The sequence below is a fragment of the Perca fluviatilis genome, chromosome 2 (assembly GCF_010015445.1).
Source record: "Perca fluviatilis chromosome 2, GENO_Pfluv_1.0, whole genome shotgun sequence".
NCBI lineage: Eukaryota > Metazoa > Chordata > Actinopteri > Perciformes > Percidae > Perca > Perca fluviatilis.
In genome coordinates this window covers 32919042-32942401 of record NC_053113.1, presented here as the reverse complement: position 1 = coordinate 32942401, position 23360 = coordinate 32919042, and the positions used below count along the sequence as shown (strand labels likewise).

Below are 23360 nucleotides of genomic sequence, written 5' to 3'. Positions count from 1 at the left end.
ACTTGGTCATCGTTTAAAAATAAAACAAATACATAAGCATAGGAAAACAGCCTGGGCTAATTGTGAGATAATTTTCTCCCTTCTTGAGTTGTTTATTTTCTTCTTCTTTCCACATGCGAACAAGTTCAAGTTCAAGGAGGCTAGACCTGTTAAAGACTAGACAGATGGTAAAGCCATCATCTGTTAGCTCTAAAAGGTTAGACCAGTCAGACAGCCCAGGTCATCCTGAGGTCTACAGGGTCATACCACCTCTGAACCCTGGCTCCAGTCTGACAGCTGCTCAGGTCAAATGCCAGGGAGAGGTCAAGGTATCGTCTGAGGACGTCCAAATGAATTTAACAGATATAGGACTGTCTCATTTGTATGGAATTTCCCAGGTTTTGGTACAGACACACACACAAAAGTCACGGACCAGTCCTACTTTTCTTAATCTTTCATTAGGCAAAGCCTGTGCAGTAATAATAGCAGGGTGCTAATAGTTAAAAAAAGTAATCTTATCCCCACAACAATTTAAATTTGTATATCTAGCATTACAACGATTTTGGTTCACCACACCTGAATAAGTCGATTTCGCCTCAAAAACTGAAAATAAACATAAGTGGTCAGTGCGTACACTTCCTCAACTGACTCTACAAAGTAAAACTAATGCAGCGAATGTCTTACTGAATGCAGAGAACAATTTGCTAAGCATAAACCACCCCCATCCAACACACATGCACCTGTGAATACAGGGGTAGTTGAATCATCATAATCGGTGGTAGTTTTCTGCTGAGCCCAGCCAGCAGTCTGTGTTATTTTTAGAGGGCTGACACAGAAGCAAGCCGTCCATTTACTCTGTGAGCTGGCAGCAGGACCATCACAGCTCTGGTTGCTTTCAAACTACCAAAATGGGAATGAGCTCAACATAAACACTGCAAAGGTGTGGACACTTACAGAAACGAAATTAGCTCAGATTCAGAGCCATTACAATTCCATTACTTTGACATTAGGCTCCTTATAACACAAGGTGGTGTATGTATGATATTGCCAAATCCACACACATTAAAGAAGCAAACCTCTCATCATATTATAGCTGTGATGATACATGCATACATTTACAGAGGAAAAACAGAACTACTATATTAACACAGTGAGTCAATAGGACAAATTTAAACACACCGGCAACCGAGCAATAGTAGAAAGACATGTGAAAGTTTGTTCCATCCCTTATTTCAAAGCTAAGTAAGGGGATTAAACAATAAACAGCTCGCCTTTGCGTTATTCACACGAAACCCTAATTTGTAGGATAATAAAAATTCCTGTGGTAGCAAATCACAAACTCCTGGATGGACTAAACACAAGACAAAAGCGAAAATGGAGAAAGAATTTGGAGGGAGAACTGAGGCTAAAGGTTGAAGGCTGTTCCCCTCTGATGTGACTGATGGGCTGAGCCTGAAGGCCAGCTATGGATCTAGCAACTGAAGCCATGATTGACATTAAAAATTACACAGAGTGAGCTATTAGCAGATAGCAGGCCATATCATAATTCAATCCCTACACCATCAAAGTGCACCAATATCATAATTCAATGCCAAAAACCATTAGCCTGCAGCACACCAATATCATAATTCAATCCTGAGGCCATCAGCCCTTGCCAATATCATAATTCAATACTTGGACCATTAGGACACACCAATAGGCCTATTAGAATTCAATACCTATGGCCAATGATCTAACAGGACACTGATACTGGAGTCATGGGTTGACATGGGATGAGGTCTGTGCACATCAGGCCTTATTTAGACCCAGCTTCCTTGATAACAGTGAGATAAACAACACTAAAATTAGGTAGGGCAAGTGGTTCACCAATAGCTTGGCTACACCAGAAGCTGAAGGCCACAGAGTGTTTGCTGCAGAAACACATTTCGACAAGGCTTATGCTGAGGGACATGTTTGTTGAACAAAATGAAACTCTGCATTAGCTTCAAATTCAGCAGTGGGCTCAGCCAAACTCGTCAAAACCGTTTCAAACACTAGCCCTCAGTGTGCGACCGTCTGCAGTTGGTCTAAATTATCACATTGTGGTACCTTGTGGAAATGGGACTCCATTTCGTTTTCTGGTCCATTGCCTCTGTTTATATTTCCACGTTAACATCTTGTTTAGCGCCTCAAAAATACTGCAAATCTCATCCAGGCTCGGCTTGCTGGGTCATCAGAAATCTGCACCTTAACCAATCAAATGGTTTTTAACAGCTCATATTTCCTCGGCTGCTTTAAGTCAATTTTTGACCAGAGTTGTCATTATTCAAAGTTATTCTCACCACACATTTCTTAGGTTTCCTCACTTAACTCGAAACCTCATGTAGCGTTTAAAATGACTCTGGAGAATGGAAAAATACAGGAAAGAATGATTACTGAAAAATTTAAGAAATTACTCGAATGACAGAACATTTAATCAGCAACTATTTTGACAATTGATTAACTATTTTTCTAGTAAAAATGCCAAACAGTGGGCGCCCGGATAGCTCAGTTGGTAGAGCGGGCGCCCATATATAGAGGTTTAGTCCTCGACGCAGCAGGCCTGGGTTCCTCTCTCTCTCTCTCTCTCTCTCTCTCTCTCTCTCTCTCTCTCTCTCTCTCTCTCTCTCTCTCTCTCTCTCTCTCTCTCTCTCTCTCTCTCTTCTCTCTCTCTCTCTCTCTCTCTCTCTCTCTCTCTCTCTCTCTCTCTCTCTCTCTCTCTCTCTCGCCTAAAAATGCCCAAAACATTATCATTAAAAAAATAACAAATGCCAGTCATTGGGTTCCAGGCAGCTCCTCAGTCGTGAGGATTTCTATATTTTATATCACTGTAAACTGAATATCTGTAGGTTTTTGACTGTTGGTCTGACAACAAAAGCAAACCGAAGATGTCATCTTCAAACAATTATTCAATTATTAAAAACAATCGGCAGATTAATCGATAAAAACAAAAACCTTCAGTTGCAGCTCTAAAATAATCGTTCGCTGCAGACCTACTTTATTACAACGTGACCAGTGGAGTTTAATTAGTTGTAGGTCACATACCTTTAAAAACCAACAGGTATTGACCATTTTTAAAAAGCTGGCATTTTGAATTAGATCATCCTGATGAAGGTGAGATAGCTACAAATATGTGGCAGACAAAAAGATGAAAACAAAAGAGTGCAAGTGGGTTTTGTTGTCTGCACCTTCTTACTTTAACAGTAAACTATAGACAGACAATTTTTTTTTTTCTTGGGAATGCAAGATTTGAGTTTACTGAAAATCGTAGGCTTAATATTACGAGATGAACAACAGACTTTACAAGATTACATCGGCCTTGGAGGCACGGTTTCAAGTGTATGCTTGATTTTTAAATGAAGTGGGCATCACACTCAAACTCACAAGTGGAAATAGCCAGTATACTCCAACGTGAGCCTAGAGAGAAGTGTCCAGTCACTGAAGCCCAAGCTCTCTCTGCTGGAATACAGAGCAGCAGAATAATGGATGCTTCTGTCATGAGATACAGTGAAACTCTATGATGCTGGAGGTGAGAGAGACTCCAAGTGGGTCTGTAAATAATGCCTGCCACTTGAAAATAGGTCTGTGGAAACTGCCCCCTGTGCTCTTGTTGCTGGCTGTTTGGTGGAAGTTTTGTCTGTGTAGTTATTTACGTGTATCTTTTAGTGTCCAGTAGGGCTGGGCGATATGGAGAAAATCAGATACCACGATATTCCGGACCAAATACCTCGATATCGAGGCAATATTCTAGGGTTGACAATTGGTGCTTTAACAAAATATCTTCACACTTAGATTTTAGATAAATAATCATCAGTAATGTGGACATAATGTCTAAGTGGGGGAAAGGCAAATAATAGAACAGCTAGAACAGTCTGGTAAGTTCAGAAAAGTACATCACTTTACTGTAATGCAGCCTTTAAAACCAGGAAAAGACAACACTTATGTCATATCACGATATCCAAAATCTAAGACGATATATAGTCTCATATCACGATATCAATATATTGCCCAGCCCTAGTGTCTAGTGATATCATATGAAGGCAATATTGCAAGATTTTTTGGTGATTAGGAGCCACACCAAATATACATTTCTGTTTAATAAAGTTTTTTAATGAATATAACCATAACTAAAGAGCTGCATTGTGATGCTTTTGTAAGACAAGGGTACAAGTTACTGATCCTAACTGTTAAGGATACAGTACACACTGCAGCCTGTAACCAGTTTGAAGTCAGCACAGTTGACACAAATTAATACCAGTTTATTTAGTTATCGAGCATGCCAAGACATCAAAATATATTTTTAAAATATCGGCTAGGGAATAACTTGTGTACTGAAACCGAAAGCTCTGTCAGTATGTTTCAGAGTAGCAGGAAAGTTACAAAGTAAAAATGTATTAGTTAGATGAAAGCAGTAAACATACTTTAACAGCAGGCCCCTCTAATATATTGTGATGTCCACAATCGGTCTGTGGAGGAATGCTGCAACATAAATTTGCTTATAATAAGTCTGCCATGATTCATTTCATTTCAATGTGTAAGAACACATGAAAGTCACTGCAACAAAACGTAACTCTACAGTCTTTAAAAGGTGTCCGTTGGTCCAGTTTTCTTTCAGGCATATCTCATTATATAATTTCTGCATGTATTAAAAATGTGCAATTTATGAATGAAATAAAAAAATATATATATGTTTTTTGGGTAAGAAAAATCGACCTTCACAATAATGAAATGATAATGCTAAGCAATTAGTATAGTAGTATGACCAGGATTATAAGGCATTTCTATTCTGTACAAGAGGGGACGAAGTTATTGGTTATTTTATATTACAATATTTGCATTTTGTATTAACTACAAGCGGGTCAAATGAAATGCAGCCATGTTAAATGTTTTAGTGTTGCTGAATCTAAAATTACAGTGTGGAAACAATAACACATTTATGTGATATTTTTATCCTAAGCAGACTTCCACACCTTCATGTTTTATAAAGAAACATCTCTGTTCGTCAAACACTTTGCTTAAAGCCTGCATTAAGGGCTGCTGACTCCATCTGTTTGGGGACCCCTATTTTTAGACTTCTGTTAAGTGTTTTTAATCCGTTGTTCAAACATCAGATGACATGGGTCAAAATTCATTTTGCAAAGCGGGAAAATTTGTTTAAATAAATATTCTGGTATTGACTCAGAGTGAAATGTATTTATTGGGTTTTATTTAACGTCTTTTTTTTTTTTTTTTAACTGAATATAGTGTAGACACACCTCAAAGCTGAGGGAGGGCGAAAAAAAAAACTAAGCCAGACTGCGAAGTATAATAAATCGCTGAGGAGTTGGGGAGTATGGGCCTCCGGTGAGAATTAGCCACTGATAAGGTAAAGAAGAGAAGGGTTTTTTCAGAGTTGCACATTCCTCTGAGTCGTATGGAGTGTGACGTTCATAAGGACACACTGGAACGTCTTAGAAAGTAGGATGACATAGCCCTGACCAAAGTAGACCGAGGGCAGACCAAAGACCTGACATGCACTCGTCCCTCACTCTGACTCATGCTTAGTCGCTCACCACCCACCGACACACAGTGAAACCTCAGTCCCAATGCCAGGTTTTGTCACTGGGCAGAGAAGCGGTTGGCTACAGTAAAAGCATGACGTGATGCCCCTTCCTCTATGCTCCCCCAGCCTGTGCAGCAACAGAGGGGTAAAAATATCCCACCAGTGAGTTCAGACAACCAGCTCATAAATTAACACTAAAACTCCTGCAGACAACAGTGGGCCAGTCGCTGAGAGATTTAAACCACTCAGGTTGCCACTGACCATAGATCCCGGGATCAGCTTACAAAACCCTTTTCCTAAATTTACCCATTAGGAGGTGGTGAATAAGAACAGGCTCTGGATCAGTTTTCACCTAAGTCACTATTTAGCTGTACGCTAACATGGTGAACTATTTTTCAAAAATGGCTCTAGGGTGCTTTGTTCCAGGAAATGTTATGAGGTGAGAGGTAGGCTATTAGGCCTAAATTGGGAATTGTGTACAGCAGAAAGGTCTGTTCTTAATTTTCCCGAGCGTACACAGAAAATATGAAAAAGTATAGGTTTAGCCTCAGCTATTCGCTCATATCTTATTAAGGCTTGCCTGTAATGACGCGCAATCTCTCAAGTAGAAACACAATGTTCCAGCAAACTGCTTGACTGGGTCAAAAAAAAAAAAAAGAAAAAAAACAACAGGACAGAAGAGTGATGATCTCCTCTAAAGAAACTCAACTCTGTAATGGACGGACAGGGATTACAGACGTTAAAACCTCCTCCATCTGTAATTCACTGTCACCCTGCCATCATCTCTGAATCACTGATCCATTTTGCAAGTGTGCGAGACCTTGCTAAAAGCATCACTGTTGCACCCATTTGTGTTTGTAGTGGTGGTGGGGGGAAGGAGGAGGAAAAAAAAAAAAAGCATGCAGAAAAGACAAGTTAACAGCTTGCTGTGCCGTTTCAAAGCACTCTCTGTCCTGTAACAACCACCTAGCTAGTTTCTCACGCAGGGAATGGGACACACTGATCAAATAGGATTTTAATGAACATCAGCAGTTGGAGCCTGAGGAGTAGACGCTACGATGGCTTAAAGCTACCGACATCTAGGTTGGGTTGGATTTTCATCATCAAACGAAAAAAAAAAAAAAAAAAAAAAAACATTCCTTTGCTGGTGCCTTCGCTAACAGAAAAAAACAGACAGTGAATCTACACTGTCCATTCGATCACAAGGAAGAAGCAAATGAGAAAGCAATTGCTGACAAGGCCAAGTGTAGACCATAATCATGTCATACTAACCCCGCATCATCCTCAGAAAGCGGATAAGAAAAACAGGTTCTTCTCTAAAGGCTTTCCTCTAGGAGCCTCTTGGTGGGAGGGAGAGTAAATAAGATGTCATCAATAATAGACGGTGGATGTTCTGAGCAGTCCTGCACACACACATAGACACACACGAGCTCCGACTGATTCCTATCCTGCAGACAGGCCTGCCAACCGCCAGGCTTTTTGCACACGCTCAGATTCACTGTCCTGACTAATCGCTTGTGATAGGGGCCTTTGCCATAATTACCCAGGGCCTTATCACAAACTTATGCGATGCATTTTTCATGTCCTGGCTGCTGGCAGTGCCTTCACTGTGTGCTGGCAGTCAATCTACGAAAAAGACCGATCTCAGACAAAATCACACACACACACGCACGCACACACACGCACACGCACACACACACACACACCAGTTCAGATGGGGCGAAATGGGTGAAAGCCGGGTGAAGGGCCAGAGAAGAGAGAGGGAAAAAAATTAAAAGGAGGGGAGGGGGAGGTGAGGGAGAGGAAGATTGGAAGGGGGGGGGGGCTGGCAGGAAGGGGGTGGGAGATAGATAGTGAGGAAAGAAAAGAGAAAGCAGTCTCAATTTTTTTACATAATGCATGAACAAGGGGGCACGAGTAGGAGGACCAAACAGGATCAAATAAATAGGAGAAGTGAAGCCTTGATGATGTGGCATAAGTGCAACACAAAGCCCGCTGGGAAGACTTGCTCACTGTCCTTTTGTCTACCCAGTCATAGGGGCATCATGACCTAAATAAAAGTTTAAATCCCAAGCCTGCGCGATGTACAAAATTATGTATGAACAATTGGGCTAGCCTACATAATGCAATATTATGTTAATGACGACGGCGACCGAGCTACTAATATTCATAAATTGTGATTTGAAATTCAGCAATGCACGTTAAATGCCACGGGAAAACACAACAGTGCCATTGTCTCCATGTCTTGTGATAGGTCAAACACGCTCTAATATACACTAGCTATATTCATACACTGGATAGGCCCAATATCTTTCTCATATCCTTTCACTGTGGATCTTCTCCGTGCACGCCGAAATTAGTGGCGTGCGTGAGGCCGGGGCATTTCTGGAGTTCATCATAATCAACAAGGTCACGATCTTTCATATTTCTACTATCATTCTATTTCATTGCATCGTGTCAACAAACACTGTCCCGTCCCGTCCACTTCCACAGACGTGGCAATGTCTGTAAAAAAAAAAAAAAACCTCACAGTGTATAATTGCAGTCAGGGGAAACCGAGAAAAAAAAAAAACGGCCAAGTTGATCAACCATAATTACGGAGACGACTTAAATATAAACTGCTTCAAACCCGTTAGCCGATAAGGTTGCTAATGTTTTCATTCGCATTCAACTAAACTTACCAATTTGACAGTTAAAAGCAGGAAAAAAAAACACAAGCAAAGCGGTGTTGTGTGTCTGAGCTGCCCGTCTCAACGTTTGGTGTCACCACAGCGCCACCGTATAATGAGTCGCACTTATTTTTCCCCCAAATTATCCAACCTTACAGCGGCTAAGCGTCGGGCTAACTACGGCTACTCGCTCCAGTAAAAGTTGAAGAACACGCAATAAAGATAGCTAGCCGAAAGCTTTTCGTCAAAGCCCTGCCGTTTTGTTTTTATGTCGGCGCTTCCCCGCGGCGTCGCCCCGGCTTGCCCAGTTGCAGTGTCCGATCGATGTTGAATTGAACAAAGAGGATCAATTTCTGATCAGCGAGAGAGCCACTTTCATCAATGTGAGGAAGAGGTCTTGAATTCTCTTCCGAAACACCTACGAGACGACCACGGAAAAAAACACAAAACACAGCGACGGAGAGAGACAAGACAGCCGAAGCGAAATAGAGGACAGGCGATTTAAACAGAGGTTAAACTGACCTGTAGTTGTTGTAAGTCAAAGCGCTTCCAATATTGAAACATCGATCCTGCATTGGCCGCCATCTTGAGACATATTGAGACAGGAATGAGATGCTGATAGAGAGCGCGGGGGTTGGAGTTCAGTGGAAAGGACCGGGCGGCCGGAACACCCGGACCGGATCTCTGCCACGACTCACCCGGGTAACAGCCGGTGTGCGGAACGGAGTCAGCTCACAGGAGTGTTGCCTTAATAGCGCCATTATAATTGCTTAAATAGCTTTTTTATCAACATTCAGATATTACAGGTAAATAACCGAGCTGGCAATAAATTACTCTTCATTTCATTACCTTGAAATACCCGAAATTGTGAGCGCCAGATCAGTCAATGTTTGATGTTGTAGTTTGTGTGATCATTAGCCTATGTTTTATGGAAAGCAAATATCATACAAAATAATGCCAGGAGGCTACTTGGAAGCCATATCTAAAAAAAAAAAAAAAAAAAAAAAAAAATGCATTTAGGAGGATTGTTTTCTCTGAGCCATGTGGAGCTGTGTAAGATAATTTAGACCAACATGTATGTATTACACCAATGATCATTGCTTATCATTACTCCTCCAAAATCAGCATGACAAATGAAATAAACACAGTTGTTAGGTATTGTTTTTTGTTTCCATTCAGCTACTTGGATTTTAAGCTCAAACAAATGCACCTTTTTGAAATTGCTAATTTACACCAGTACAATTGCATACATTTAACCAAAAAAAAAAAACTTACATTAAACTCTATAGCCTATGTTTATGTTTTGTAGTTGTTTGATGGATCCCAATGAATGGCTTTTGTATTGTCCCATTATGGACGTGTATAAAGGGCAATTGCAATTGTAATACAAAGTTAAATATAAATTGAAACCAAAAGTAATTAATTAGCACTGTTGAAATAGAATCCATGCTAAAATTGTTTGTCTAAATTGTTTAAAAAAAAAAAAACATTCAACTCTAATGAAAAACTATAATGAAAATCAACAATACAAATCATTTGAGTTTCATGATACATTTTTTTTTTTTTTAACATGGTGGATCTATACTATACAAACTCAGCATATGCAACAAAGCAGGGCTGCTGACAACCTGCTGAACTTGGCCATTTAAAAATGGGTAAAAGATGGAGTGGACTTCCACCTGGCACAAGCTATTTCCAGGTTTATGATCTTCTCAATTTACTGTATATGAATAAGTAAGCCAGCCTGATATTCTACTTTAGGGCATTCCTTTGCTTCACAGATATTATTCAGATTAGTTATTCAAATAAGATTGTTGTGTTGTTAATCCAGTTAAGCGATTGCTGCAGCAGGGCAGCCCAGTGGTTAGTGTCAGAATGATACATAGTATCTGTTGTTGAAGTGACCTTGAGCAACACACTGAACCCTGGCTGCTCCTGAGGCGTCACTCCTGCTGACCATGTCCTCTCACCCCCTTCAGCTTGTGGATATGCAAAGAATTTCTAATTACACTGTATGTATGTATGGATGGATGGAGTGCCCTAAATTCCTGCGTCAAACTGTGCCGATTGTTCACCTTAAAACACACCACACCTCAGCCTTCAATTGCTCTGCAAAGCGGAGCCGAGCTGCTCGGGTTTATCAGGGCAACACATCTGTTTTACACGTTGTTTTCATTTTTAGCATTTTGTGGGTTCCCAAATGTGACTTGTCGAGTGTATCGTGAGGCCTTGAAGTTTTTTTTTTTTTTCCTTCTACGTTCTGCTCCAGCTTTTAAAATAAATATTTTATAGTTTTATTTTTTCCCTAATCATTTTCATTTCTTTACAGCCATTGCACTTTAATTGCATTCACTAAAAATAACGCAAGAATTTGCCATAGATAATAACAGCTCTTTCACTGCACTGGGCATTTTTGTGCTTTGAATTAGCTCAACTTTCAGGTCATTACTTGATTTGATTGGAAGCTATTTGTGTCTCCTCCTTCAACACTATGAATGGTACTCAGTGCTCAAATGTTGTGTAGCCTCAATAGCTTTGCCTTATTTTATTAGTTTTTATTTTGTTTGCCCATGACACCCAGTCACATGCAAATAGGAACAGCTGCGTACTATGAAAAAAGTCATATAGCAGCATGATGTGTGCCAATTTCTTTATCAGGTCTGCACTATGAAATACATAATGAATACTTTTTAGACTAAATACTGCATATGAACCAATGAATCCTGTTTAATCCTCTCTTTTCTTTCCCTTTCCGCCATGTTAATCAGTGTTTCCTTGGCTTGGCCTGCAGGACCTGTGATGCTACCTATCATTAAGCCAAACCAGAAATACAGGTCTGAGATAATCCCTACAGGCTTAGAAGCTTTGCAGTGTGTCCATTATGATGTGTTTGTATAGTTTTCTCTTACTAACACACAAAAAAAAAACACACAACTAAAAGGAACATGATATATTTTTATGGCACTGAAATTACTATGAAATTAAAAGTATTCATTCATATGTTATCAATTAATAATAACATCTGATGGTAACTCCAAAATGTATGGTATTTGTTGAGAAATGTTTTACATTTATTTGCTGACTGAACTTTATAGATATGTAAGGTACTTTTAAGTTTAAGTTAGTTGTGTTATTTATTGTGTCATACAAGTGCCTATAAGACACCAAAAACCCCGTTGCAGTGGTGAAACATGAGTATAACGTCTTCCGTGTAACATTACACTGCAAAAAACAAATATTTCCTTTCTAAAAACCCTGAAAAGGTTTTTATAATCGTCCATCCAAAAGAAATCGTCAGAAATGAAGGACATTTTAGTCAGCGCTTAAATTATAACACGATGAACAATAAAACGTAAAATGGACTTCATCTTCAATTTTACGTAAAACACGTACGAGACTTTTAAAATTAAAAAAGAGACAATTAAATATGTCTGTTTCTATAGCTAATGTACGTTACCTAAGATCTTTGATTTTTAGTTCAATTCTGCTTCAAGTAAGGCTCTGTCAATGCTTTTTTTGTACATAGCCCCTTTACTGTGTTTTGATGCAAAATTGTATCTAGTAAAGTAATCATTTCATTTTGTAAAATTATCTTAATGCAAACTTCGTCATGAACATTACAAATCAGTTGAGTTTTGTACTGCAGGCACTTTTCTCAAACTCTCCGAATTTCAGCACACAGTATCTCATCAGATTTGACTGAAGCTTCACTAGGCTCTGGATTACTTTGAAGCAGTCGGGGGTACACAGTGTAAGTCGGAACAAGTAAGAGTCTGAGTTATCAATCCACCTACAAATTATCATGTTCCTGCTACTGAGGCTCATGCACGTCTGGCACTAAATGACTTGAGAGGGGTTTTTTCCCCCCTCACTTGTCTTTTTACTACACTCTATGTTAAAATTAGAGAGAAGGGAAAAACACAGCGTAAATTGTTCTTGACTATTGGACAGCATACAGAACATGTTGGGGCACACAGATTTAGCCTCTAAAAAGACTCATCAGTTCATGTACATTTGGTTAAAGTTTAAACATGGAAAAATAAACACACATTCTTTGTGTCAGTGCCATTATACAACTAGATATTATGCCCCGACATAGCTACAGGGTAGAAAATAAAACAGCCATTCTGTCCTTTAGCTTTCCCACTTTTCTGTGTTTGTGTCCCTTGTCCTGCTGCTCATTGACTCTGCCTGCAAGGTGCTTTTAGCGGGCCTTGTGTGGCCGGCGTAGAGATGGATGCGAGGCCCTTGGGAGCTGCAGGCAGAGAGCAACACTGATCATGTCAGACAGGCTGGGGAGGCTGCATAAGATCATCATCAGCCAGCAGTGGAGTGAATCGCCGCAGTGGCACTTTCACACAACCTCTGACCTCTGGGGTCATGATCAAGGTCAGGGGTCGGCGAGGGCCTCTGTGATCAGGGAGCTCGCAGGCCCCTCCTGCCGCTACCTCCTCTTCTTTCTCCACGTTCTTCTGGGGTTTTTCTGCTCTTTTCTCTCTCTCGCTCTCTCTCTCTCCTTCGCTCATATTCTGTCTATCGCTCACACTCTGTCTATCGCTCACACTCTCTTTCACTGGCCGGGACCAATTGAGACATCCCATCCTCTGGGAGTGCAAAAAGGAAAGCAAGAGAAAATCAATAGGGAAGATGAGTGAAGACCTGGGGGCCATCAAAAACTGAATGCTTCTCTCTGTGCTGGTATGACACACACACACACACACACACACACACACACACACACACACACACACACACACACACACACACACACACACACACACACACACACACACACACACACACACACAGTGTTACTTCTGACAAACAGGAAGGTTGCAGAAAACATGGGATTGGAAAATGTACAAAGCTAGAGAAAAACTTTTGTCTGCAAAATGTGTGTGTGTGTGTGTGTTTGCCCTGTAATAACACTAATCATCACTTAATCCTCATAAGATGGTTGACACTGTCCATGTAAAATGACCTGAGAAGCCCCACATGTGGCCCGATGTTTGAAGAAGAGAAAGACGATATTGATCTGTTTGTGGAGATTCAAGGTGCGCAACAGCAAATGAAAGAGCTTGATGACAAAAAAAAAAGTTTTATAGCATGAAAGAAGCGGAAAAATGGAGCAAACATAAACGCCAAGCTTTGGGTATCACCCTGGCTGTAATATGAGCTATCACCATATCACCAATCAGTGCAACTTTAATTGTAGCACATTTCCAGCAACATTTGCATGGGTTTTTGCCACCTAAAAAAAAGGATTCAAATAAACAAAACTGAACTGAAAGAAGACAAACAAAACTAATAATATATGCATAAATAATGCAGAAAGAATACCAAACCTCTTATGGGGATAACTAGACACACACACATGCATGCACGCACTCACACAAACACACAATGAGATCCTCCATGGTGAAGAAAAGTGAATGGATAACAGGAAGGAGGAGGACCCAGTGGAGACACACATGCTTCTTGCTTCATCTCCTCCCACTCCTCCTTGTCTGCCATTTTTTCCACTCACACTCAGACTTCATGACATCCTCTGTCTGCGGGGAGGAATAATGTTGTCCCAGTCACGCTGTGTTTTTCCTGCCCACCAGAGATCAGACACAACACAGTGCAGGATTTCCAACTCTGCCGCCTCATCTTTTTTTCATTAGTTTTGATCAGAATGCATTCACATAACGACGATCTGGATTGTTGATCCTTTATCACAGAGAATAATGTGTCACCATCTGAGATTTTTTTAATTCCTGTATTTGTTTAGGTCAAATCACCAAATTAAAACGGTGAGACATTTAAGATTTTTGGTTAGAGGGGGTTTGCAATGCTGGCTGGGTCATGTAAAACATTCAAGACAAACCTTTCCAAAGCCTCGCTGCTGCATGCCTAATTTCCACATGAAATGTTTATTCATTGGCCAAATTAAACATGCATGTTTTGAGAAAAAGCCCAATGTCACTACAGACCACTGGCTGCACGGGACACTTCACAGGGGGGGCTTTGTGCTTGTATAGGGAGACACCTAGTGGTGAATGACGTGTAGCGTTTATGTAGGGCGAAATGGAAGATTGAGGGTGCTCCTATACACGGTTTATTATCTTGACAAGTAGAAAAAGATGTCATTAGTCAACCCATTAGATCTAAAGGGATTATTTGCTAATTAATGTAATATGAGTTTAATGGCTATCACTCTAAATTAGGCTCCAGTTTTGCCAATTCTCCAAACCCTATAGACTTCTATATTGACTCCAGGCCTCAATCTTAAAATAATGTGCCTTTATAAACAGAGTCATTTACAAGCTAAATTAAAATATGTCTTTTGCTTTACAAAATGACCTCAGCGGGGCACCGCGCCCTGGGCCAAAGTGTTTACCCAACTTAAAAGTGCCTGGGAGGCCAACCGACCGTCAGCAGGCCGCACAAAAGCCCTATTCACCGGTAACAGGAACCCAGACCAACGCTGCCACGTCAAAATGTTCGAGCATAGCCTACCTCCCCGGTGCAAATGTTTTTTTACTCTCTTTTGGCCATTGAGGAGGACAGATAGGACAGGCGACAACAATACAGATGGAAGCTCCACTGTAAAATAATCTGACCTAATGTTATCTGGATTCCTTATCATACCCTACCTCATTTAGGCTCACATAATGACGAGAAAGGAGGACATGAAGGTGTGTCAGCAGGCTGCAATTATTTTTGTCCTCTACATTTCCTGAAAAGTGCACTGACCTAGGCCTAGTCTACTAAGCTACTTTGCGGACCAAGGGGACGTCTGTAAGAGGTGTTTGGACTTTGGGGGGGAACTGCAGGTTGAAGGGCGTCGATGGGAGTTGGGGCTTATTGGAGAGCAACGGGCCGCTCCACAATCACAAGGCGATCAGGTTTGTCCCAGCAGGAGGTATGTTGTGTAGGCCTATGTGTTCTCAAAAGGACCTGCTCCTCTGTGTGTGTGGCCACCGTTGGGTTTCTGTTCCTTCTGGGAGTCTGCCTGCTCTACTTACCGGACCCGTTGACGCTGGAACCGTTAGTATATGAGGAGAACAGCGCGGCGACCCTCCTGATATGGACGCATCCATTCGGTCGGTACCGCAAACTGCCGGACTGCTTTGCGCTCTATCAGATCGGCGGGTGCACGCTCACCGACGACGGGCGCGCGTACCCGCAGGCTGACGCTGTGATCATTCACCACCGGGAAGTTGCCACCGGCACCGCTGATCTGCCACAGGAACCGCGGCCACGTGCGCAAAAGTGGATATGGATGAACTACGAGTCCCCCGCGCACACACCCAGACTGTGGCGCTTTGAGGATGTTTTTAACCTCACAATGACCTACCGGACAGACTCAGATATTTTTCTGCCGTACGGGTATTTGCTCCCCCGTGAACATAGAACCAACGGTCTCCAGAACCGCTTTGCCCACCCGCTCCGCGCACCCTCGCGCTTACACCTCCTCCGGCCCCGCCTCCTGGCCTGGGTCATCAGCAACTGGTCGGAGTCCCATGCGCGCGTGGCCCTCTACTACCAGCTCCGCCGGTTCATCCAGGTGGATGTGTTCGGGCGCGCGGGTCGGCCGTTACCGGAGGACAGCGGCGGCAGCGTGGTGCGGCTGGTCGGACGGTACCAGTTCTACCTGGCGCTGGAGAACTCGCAGCACACCGACTACATCACAGAAAAGCTGTGGAACGCGGTGCGGGCCGGTGCCATCCCGGTGGTCCTGGGTCCCTCCAGGCAGAACTATGAGCGCTTCCTGCCCCCCGAGGCCTTCATCCACGTGGACGACTTCCCCACAGTGCGAGGGCTGGCCCGGTACCTGCTGATGCTAAGGCGCAACCCGGCTCGGCTGAGGCAGCACCTGGACTGGAGAGGGAGCTACAGCGTGCACCAGCCCACCTTCTGGGCTGAACACTACTGTACGGCCTGCATGGCGGTGAGGAGGAACAGAGGCAGAACCGACGTGGTCGAAGACCTGACACAATGGTTTCACTCGTGAAAACAGCAGAATCACCCCTCGCACCTGATTGACCTGAGAGACTCTCTGTGACAGTGGGACTTACTGTTCACCAGATTAAATCTCTTTATCAGCAAGCACCCCTGATTGTCTGGGAGACTGTTGATTTCATTTGATTTATGTCACTTTAACTGAAATCCAAAACATGGATTTTGCACATGCCTATCCCCCCAAAAAAAAAAACTTGCATTCACTGTAGGCTACACTCAACTTTTACATTAGGCCTAATTGAATGTCCGCTGATTGCATTACAATGCGAAATGAAAATGAGACAAAAAGAGCTTGCAAAAGACAAGACTAGCTTATGATGATTCACCACTGTAAACAGTGTTTCTGTTTGCCAAGATATGTCAAAATCCTCACTTTCAACTTTAGCATCAAGTTGTACGCTGCTACAGAACAACTTACTGACAAATAATAAAGGCGATCAAATGTTAAACTGTGATACATTATCTCATGCAAGTTTCACCTTTGCAAGGTGACTTTTACACATAGCTGAAATGGCAATCCGGGCTTGGAAGGGTAGAATGAAACATCTTTTTGAAAAGTGGTCATTACTAGGCTAATATCAAGAAAATATGATGTGGGATAGATGATGAAAAGATGCAAAAAAAAACGTGGGCTTTTGGTAAAGAATGTATTCAGAGGGAGTGTGTGAATGAATGTGTAACCTGTTGTGTGTGTAATAGTGTTTGGTTCAGGGAGGCATTATCGAGGTAACTCCAGAAAGTACATGAATTCCGGCCTGTTTATCTCTTATGTGTGTACCTGCGGGGTTAGCACTGAATCATGTTCATCATCCCTGGATCTGGTATACTGTTTATCACCATATGTTTGAGGCTTGTGTTATAGTAGGCCATGCATGCATCCCTAAAATAGCACTCCGAGCGCTTGCTTTGTGTCTGACTCTGCACATCATTGATCACTTGATTGCAACACTGGCCTCAATTACTTTAAAGGTGTTGTTTGACCTCTTTGTTCATATGCACATCCTCTAGTTTCATTAAGCGTTGCTATTCACACAACCTTGCTAATTTTTCTGATTTTTTTTTTTTTTTACTATCCCTTATATATTGTCATAGCTTAGGCTACAGCAATAAGACAGGAAATAAGAGAATGGAGGAGGAGGTAAACATGCGCGCTTTAGGAGTCACTTGATAGGAATCAGAAGCTGTGATGTGGATCATTTAAATTTACACCTCTGAGTTAGTGCCTTGACACAGAATTAACACTTTACACTGTCAAATGAGGCATTTCCTGCAGGCACAAGGGAAGCGAATAATATTGCACCCCATAATGAGCTGATGCCTCAACAGCTGTTGAAACCGCTGACATCTATCAGCAGTAATGCTTTCAGACGGCCAGAACATCCAGACCCCTCATCCCTGTCATAATCCCATTCATGTACATGAAGGAGTTATAGGCATATGTGAGTACAATCACTCTTTATGTTTTCAAATATAGATCCACTACATGTTCTGAAGCTTGTTTAACATGTCCTTATTCAATACCTTTCTGCTGTGGGAAGCATGTACAGCATGGCCTCTATTGTTTGGACAGAACAGGTGCAGGACAGTTGACCTAGTATTGTATAAAGAAAGGGTACTCCCGTTATTGTTTCTTTAGAGCTCATCGGATAACAAAGAAGACTGCAAGAAGATCCGCCTGATGATTAAGAGGCTGTACAGGATATCTAGCATGTTTATTGCACTCGTTAAATTGCTATTAACTATTGCTTCCCATTTTATTGCAATTTCTGGTCAGTAAATTGATACCGGATATCATCTTTGATCAAGGGGGGAAAAAAAGGTTGTATACAACAGAAATATAATCAGCTACTCGACTGTTTGTGTATTGTGTATGTTTTTGGTGTTTCTGCTGACTGAGGCTGGGTCCCACCTCACATTGGTCTGACTCAAGGGAACCACTGTGGACCTCCTCTCTCATGGGACACATCTGTTCTGTTGGAGCAGAACCAGATCCAGGAGTTCAAGGAGGTAAAGAGGACCGATGCTGTGTTCATATAATACTCTATCTCTTTCTGTCTTGTGTGGAGCTGTACTGCCTCTCATGGTAACCTGTGTAACTGCCCTCAGCTTGCAGGCTTTCACCATCATGGACCAGAACGGAGACGAAGTCATCAAAAAGAGCAACCTAAGGGACACTTGTGCCTGGGTGAGTATTTATTAGCTATTAGTAATAGAGGCACAGATTTGAAAAGCATGACTGGATTTGGATTTCCACATAACATGCTCTATTTCAGAAGGTATAATCTCTATCTCACATTAACTTATTTATTTACACTGTAATTACTCTTACTCTTTTACAAAGTTCCTACATCAATCACAGAAGTGTGAAGTTTGATGCCAGGTCGCCTTCATATTGGTAACAATGAGCTCAATGAGATGATGGAGTGTTCGGGACCCCTGAACTTCACTTTATTCCTTAACATGTTCGGAGGAAATAACTCAAAGGTTCAGTTCCAAGGTTGGGATGATTGTGCAGTGTGCATTTTTAGTCTTTATCTTCTAATCAATTAGTTTACTTTCCAGAAATACTTTATTTTAATGATTATTTTAATTGGAATTCTGATGTTCACTAGATTTATTTATATATCGGCAATTTTATTTCATATTAAATCTATTATCAGTTTTGTCTGAAACACATAAGTGCATAATGGATAATAAAATAGATTCATCGAATCTAACGTTAGTAGTTGGGTTTTCCTTTTTTTTCTCGTACACTACACTCAAACTGTAACTTGGCTTTGACTGGGAACCCTAATTAATATTGAAATATTTGATTTTAGTTTGGTTTGTGTTATTGTTTTAAATGATATTGATCATTTATTCATGCTTAGTTTCAGTCAAATTTAAAGTTCAGCGTTGCTTTTATTGTTTCTCAAAGGGAAACCCAGTCAACTATAATCTTAATGTGTGCAATATTTCATAGTCTTAATTTTCTGTATTAAACTTTAGCATTTTGCTATTTTAAGAAAATGACACATAGTATAACGTATAACGTGAAACCGGGTCAGTGCGGTGTACATCGTGTCTGTACAGATTACAGTTGCAATACTCGCAGCTTTACCTGTGCTTTTGTGTTTTGTGACCCAAAGGAGACGATTCTGAACGCTTTCAAGGTCTTTGACCCAAAAAGAACAGGAGTCCCTAGGGGGACAGTTTGCACAGACACCCGCAGAAATTACTGTGCCTTAGATGAATATGAATTACTTTGCACAGTACAAAAACCTAAATCACTACCAAAGTTCCAGGATGCAACAACGCATATCATGGTCAGTGAAATACAGATCACAGTTAATTCAAAGTCAAAGAGGTGGAAACAGTAGTTCTTCTTTCCTGTTGCTCTCTTGCAGGATGAGATATCACCTGATGTCACAGGCTGACAAGTTTACAGAAGATGAGGTGAGTTGTTGCTTGGCAACAAGGTGAAATATTGGATGTATTAATATGCGATAGTGATTCAAAGGTAGGCTACCGGCGGTGGCGATACTGTTGAAGTAGTTGAAGGTGAGCGCTGATGAATACCCAGAATCTGAGGCAATTTAATTTGATTTAAACCCCTTAACTACCAGCTACAGCTTATTACAAAGATCCTTCTCTGCTCTCTTCCAGACCCCCTCTTCACTAACAGTGCCATTCATAACCTACATGGCCCCTGGCGAGAGACTCAGTAATCTCATTTGTACAGCAACAGATGTTTCTCTTAAAAACATCCGTTGACTGGGGAGTGAAAAGTCTGCCTCTCATTCTCTCAAGGGATCAAAGAGACCAGTCTAATCGCTATGAAATCTGTCACATTTGTACTGGTTTGATGAGACATATTGACTTACAGTAGGCTTACTGTGTTGTGAAACGTAAACGCTCTCCCTCTCACACTGCCTACACATATTTTATGGGGAAGCTTTCATGCTCTGTACATCAAAAGACTGAACAAAGGGGGGTGGGGTGGGGGGTTAAGAGAAAGGAAAATGCATATGAAACAACAAAACCCCCAGACAAATAAATAGCAGTGTTCCCATAGCAGCGCGGTGCAGTAATCTGACGGCTGGTTTCCCATGGCTGTGTCTCACTGCCCCATAGACCTCCACTCTGTCTCACTGATGGCTCCTGTGATTGCAATCATCCATCTTACTGTCAAAGGCAAAAAAAAAGGGCAAGAAAGGGGAAATCACACACACCATCTCTCTCTCTCGCTCCCTCGTGTCCAGCAAACAAGCCACCCCACTGTGAGCAGAGCCAACACTTGCACCATGCGTCCATTTGTTTGTATGTACGTGTGTGTGGCCATGCTTATATGATCTACAGAAAGAACATGTGTGGGTGTGCATCTTTGGTTGTCTGTGCCTGCCCATTATACTGCATGATCAGTCACTGGAGTGTACATGGGGGAGCAGTGGACATGTCTGATCTTGCAGCTGATCAAAAACACCAGAGACTTGTTCCCTTGTGGCCATGCAAGCGGGCCTCATATCAACATGTCTCTGTTCAGTAGACAGGAAAAACAAGAGGAGAGAGACAGACAGAGGAGGAGGAGGAGGGGATGGGGTACATCAGTAGGCTGTGGAGTAAGACAGAAACAGGCAGGCAAAGCACAGATGAAAGGGTGCATAAAGAGGCCAGAGTGGAATATATGACAATGATACATAACCGCACTTATCTCCCTGTTCTGATGTGCTAATTGAAATGGCAAGAGCCAGCTCTGTATATGTCTATAGATGTAATAGCATGTTTGATCTTTATCTTTCTGTAAACCTGACAGCTCTCCTCATCACAAGAGTTATGGAAAAAAAAAAAAAAACTTTACCTGTTTGCTTGCCGGTAAATCAGATGTTTTCAAACTTTCCTCTGGATGTCGCTTGTAACCTTGACGACAAGATCTTGTGTTATGTGATCACCCACGGAGAGGACAAAGAGCAGGAGTCAAAAGAGGAGAAGAGACAAAAGGATGTAGAGAAGGAGAAGCTGTAAATAGTCTCGCCACGCTGTGAGGTTGTGGTGCACAGTATGTGTGTAAATGTAATCATGTGCAATAAAGTGGTGACTCTACGAAATGAATCCCTTTGTTGTTGGGAGTTTAATCTTACTTCAATGATGAACACAGATAAATATCTGCTGAGCACAATGTCTCGCAAATTAAACAACAAAGCACACCTGAACATTGTTTAGTATAAAAGGTAATGGAACATGCACAGGACACAACAGAACAAGTATTTAAATGGTACATCAGTAGACTCAACCCTCAATTTATCAGAAATAACAGATACAAACAGGCCCATCTCTTTTTTTTCCTTGCTATGATTGCTATGATGGTTGAAGGAAAACTTTGACATTTTGGTTTTCATTTTTGCCAAGAGTTCATTTAGCAAATCGATCTCACTCTCATGCGTATATGGTAAAAGCAGCTGCCAGCAGGCGTTTAGCTTAGCTTCGCCCACAGACTGGAAGCAGGGGGAAAGAGCTAGCTTGGCTCTGTCCGAAGCGAAAATGAAACTTCCCGTTGGGGGTCACGCATCTTTCCAAAAGGGTTTCCACCACTCATTAAACTTAGTCACACCACATAACTATCCTAAATTTACTTCTTTTGTTGTGTTACATATTTGTAGCAGTTCATTAACAAGTGAAACCAGATACACGCTAACAGTTTAAAGCTATTGTGCATAGTTTCTGTCTCCCCCATGAGGAATTCAGTGATTCAAGTGATGACAACAAAATTGTCAGCGCGTCAACATGGTACAAGCCTTCCGTGATCGCGTACCACCCCCACCCCTTCACGAGGCACTTGTTTGTAACCAAGGAGGACACGGAAGGACTTAAAAAACATCGGGGGCGATCTCTAGCTCACCCAGTAAGAGCGTTCGCTCCGTGTTGGCGGAGTCCTGCAGCGGTACGGGTTCGATTCTGACCTGCTGACCTTTGCTGCGTGTCGTCCCCCATCTCTCTCCCCCTTTCATGTCTATCCACTTTCAAAATAAAAGGGAAAAGCCCCAAAAAATAATCTTTGAAAAAAACATGGACTCTTCAGAAGAGGTAATTGTATCTTCTGTCAATTTTCTGCGCAAAAAGTCGCCGGACGACACCGTTATCTTAACATAGCCATACTAAGAAATACAGACATACTGAGAACTACCACTGATAAAGTTTTGTGAAGCTGAGTCTTATAAAGCTTTATATCAACTTATTTGGCAATGGGTTGAATTTATCAGACGTTCATTATTATAAAAAAAAAGTTATGCACTAAATCTTTAAAGCTCCTTTAGAATGAGCTCAATTGGTTTACTAGTGTTAATATTGGATTTTATTTACTGTTGCTATCAGAATTGCCCAACTCTTTAGTTATAAATCAGAATGCTGCTCATAATTTTGGTATAATCCATCACAGCTAGGCTAGCTGTTTCTATCTGTTTTCTGTTTGTGTACTAAGCTAAGCTAACTTGCTCCAGTTTCATATTTAGCATACAAAACATGAGAGTGGTATCAATCTTCTTTTCCAACTCTCTGCAGGAAAGCGAATGAGCTTATATGCCAAAATGCCGAAACTATTCCTTTTACACATAAACCTTGTAATGGGGAAGACAAAGATTGTACCAGGCACGGTCAAAGCTTTGTTCAGAGATCAACAGGCTTGGTCTCTCAGAGACTTATTACAATAATCATATCAGTTTGGAGACAAATCTCAGAGGCAGTTTATGAAGTCAGTGTAATCCTGTTTAGTGCTCCATCGCGCAAAGGTGCACTGGAGCCAATCAGGCTTTGCGTTTTTCAGGCCAAAACTCAACTGTTTCAGCATCTCCTCCTTTTGCTTTCCAGATGTGCGCTCTTCCAGATGTTATTCATTTTACCTAACTTTACTCTAAGCAGATATTGTTGGCTGCCTGTCATGTCTTACCTCAGTTTTAACAAGGCAGAGCAACCAGAGAGAGGCCGAAAGAAAGAAGAGAAAGGAAGAAATATGTTTGACAGGCTAACACAAGATGAACCCTGAGGTTGTTCCAAGAATGTGTTTGACACTAAATAGTATATTTTGGGTCCAGCTCTCGGGAACTCACATTGAAGCCTGAGGAGCTTTGCAACACCAGCCAAGGAAACTGATGTGTTTACTATGTGTTATCTGA

The 23360-nt window shown here is 41.6% G+C and overlaps 2 protein-coding genes across 5 annotated transcripts in view; one reads left to right on the top strand and one right to left on the bottom strand.

Annotated features, from left to right (window-relative positions):
- cux1b (cut-like homeobox 1b) overlaps positions 1-8879 on the bottom strand; it is a 64065-nt gene extending 55186 nt beyond the window's left edge. For 2 of the 4 annotated variants that reach the window (XM_039785156.1, XM_039785165.1), the window contains exon 1: positions 8731-8879. In XM_039785156.1, the coding sequence (XP_039641090.1) occupies positions 8731-8793 (63 nt within the window). In that variant the 5' untranslated portion in view covers positions 8794-8879. The remainder of the gene's footprint in view (positions 1-8730) is intronic. The other 2 variants (XM_039785172.1, XM_039785185.1) reach the window with 2 other exon arrangements.
- A 6161-nt stretch (positions 8880-15040) lies between these two features.
- LOC120551589 (alpha-(1,3)-fucosyltransferase 4-like) lies at positions 15041-16391 on the top strand. The gene has a single exon (XM_039789077.1). The coding sequence runs from the start codon at positions 15041-15043 to the stop codon at positions 16205-16207; it is 1167 nt and encodes a 388-aa protein (XP_039645011.1). The 3' UTR covers positions 16208-16391.
- The last annotated feature ends 6969 nt before the right edge of the window (positions 16392-23360 follow it).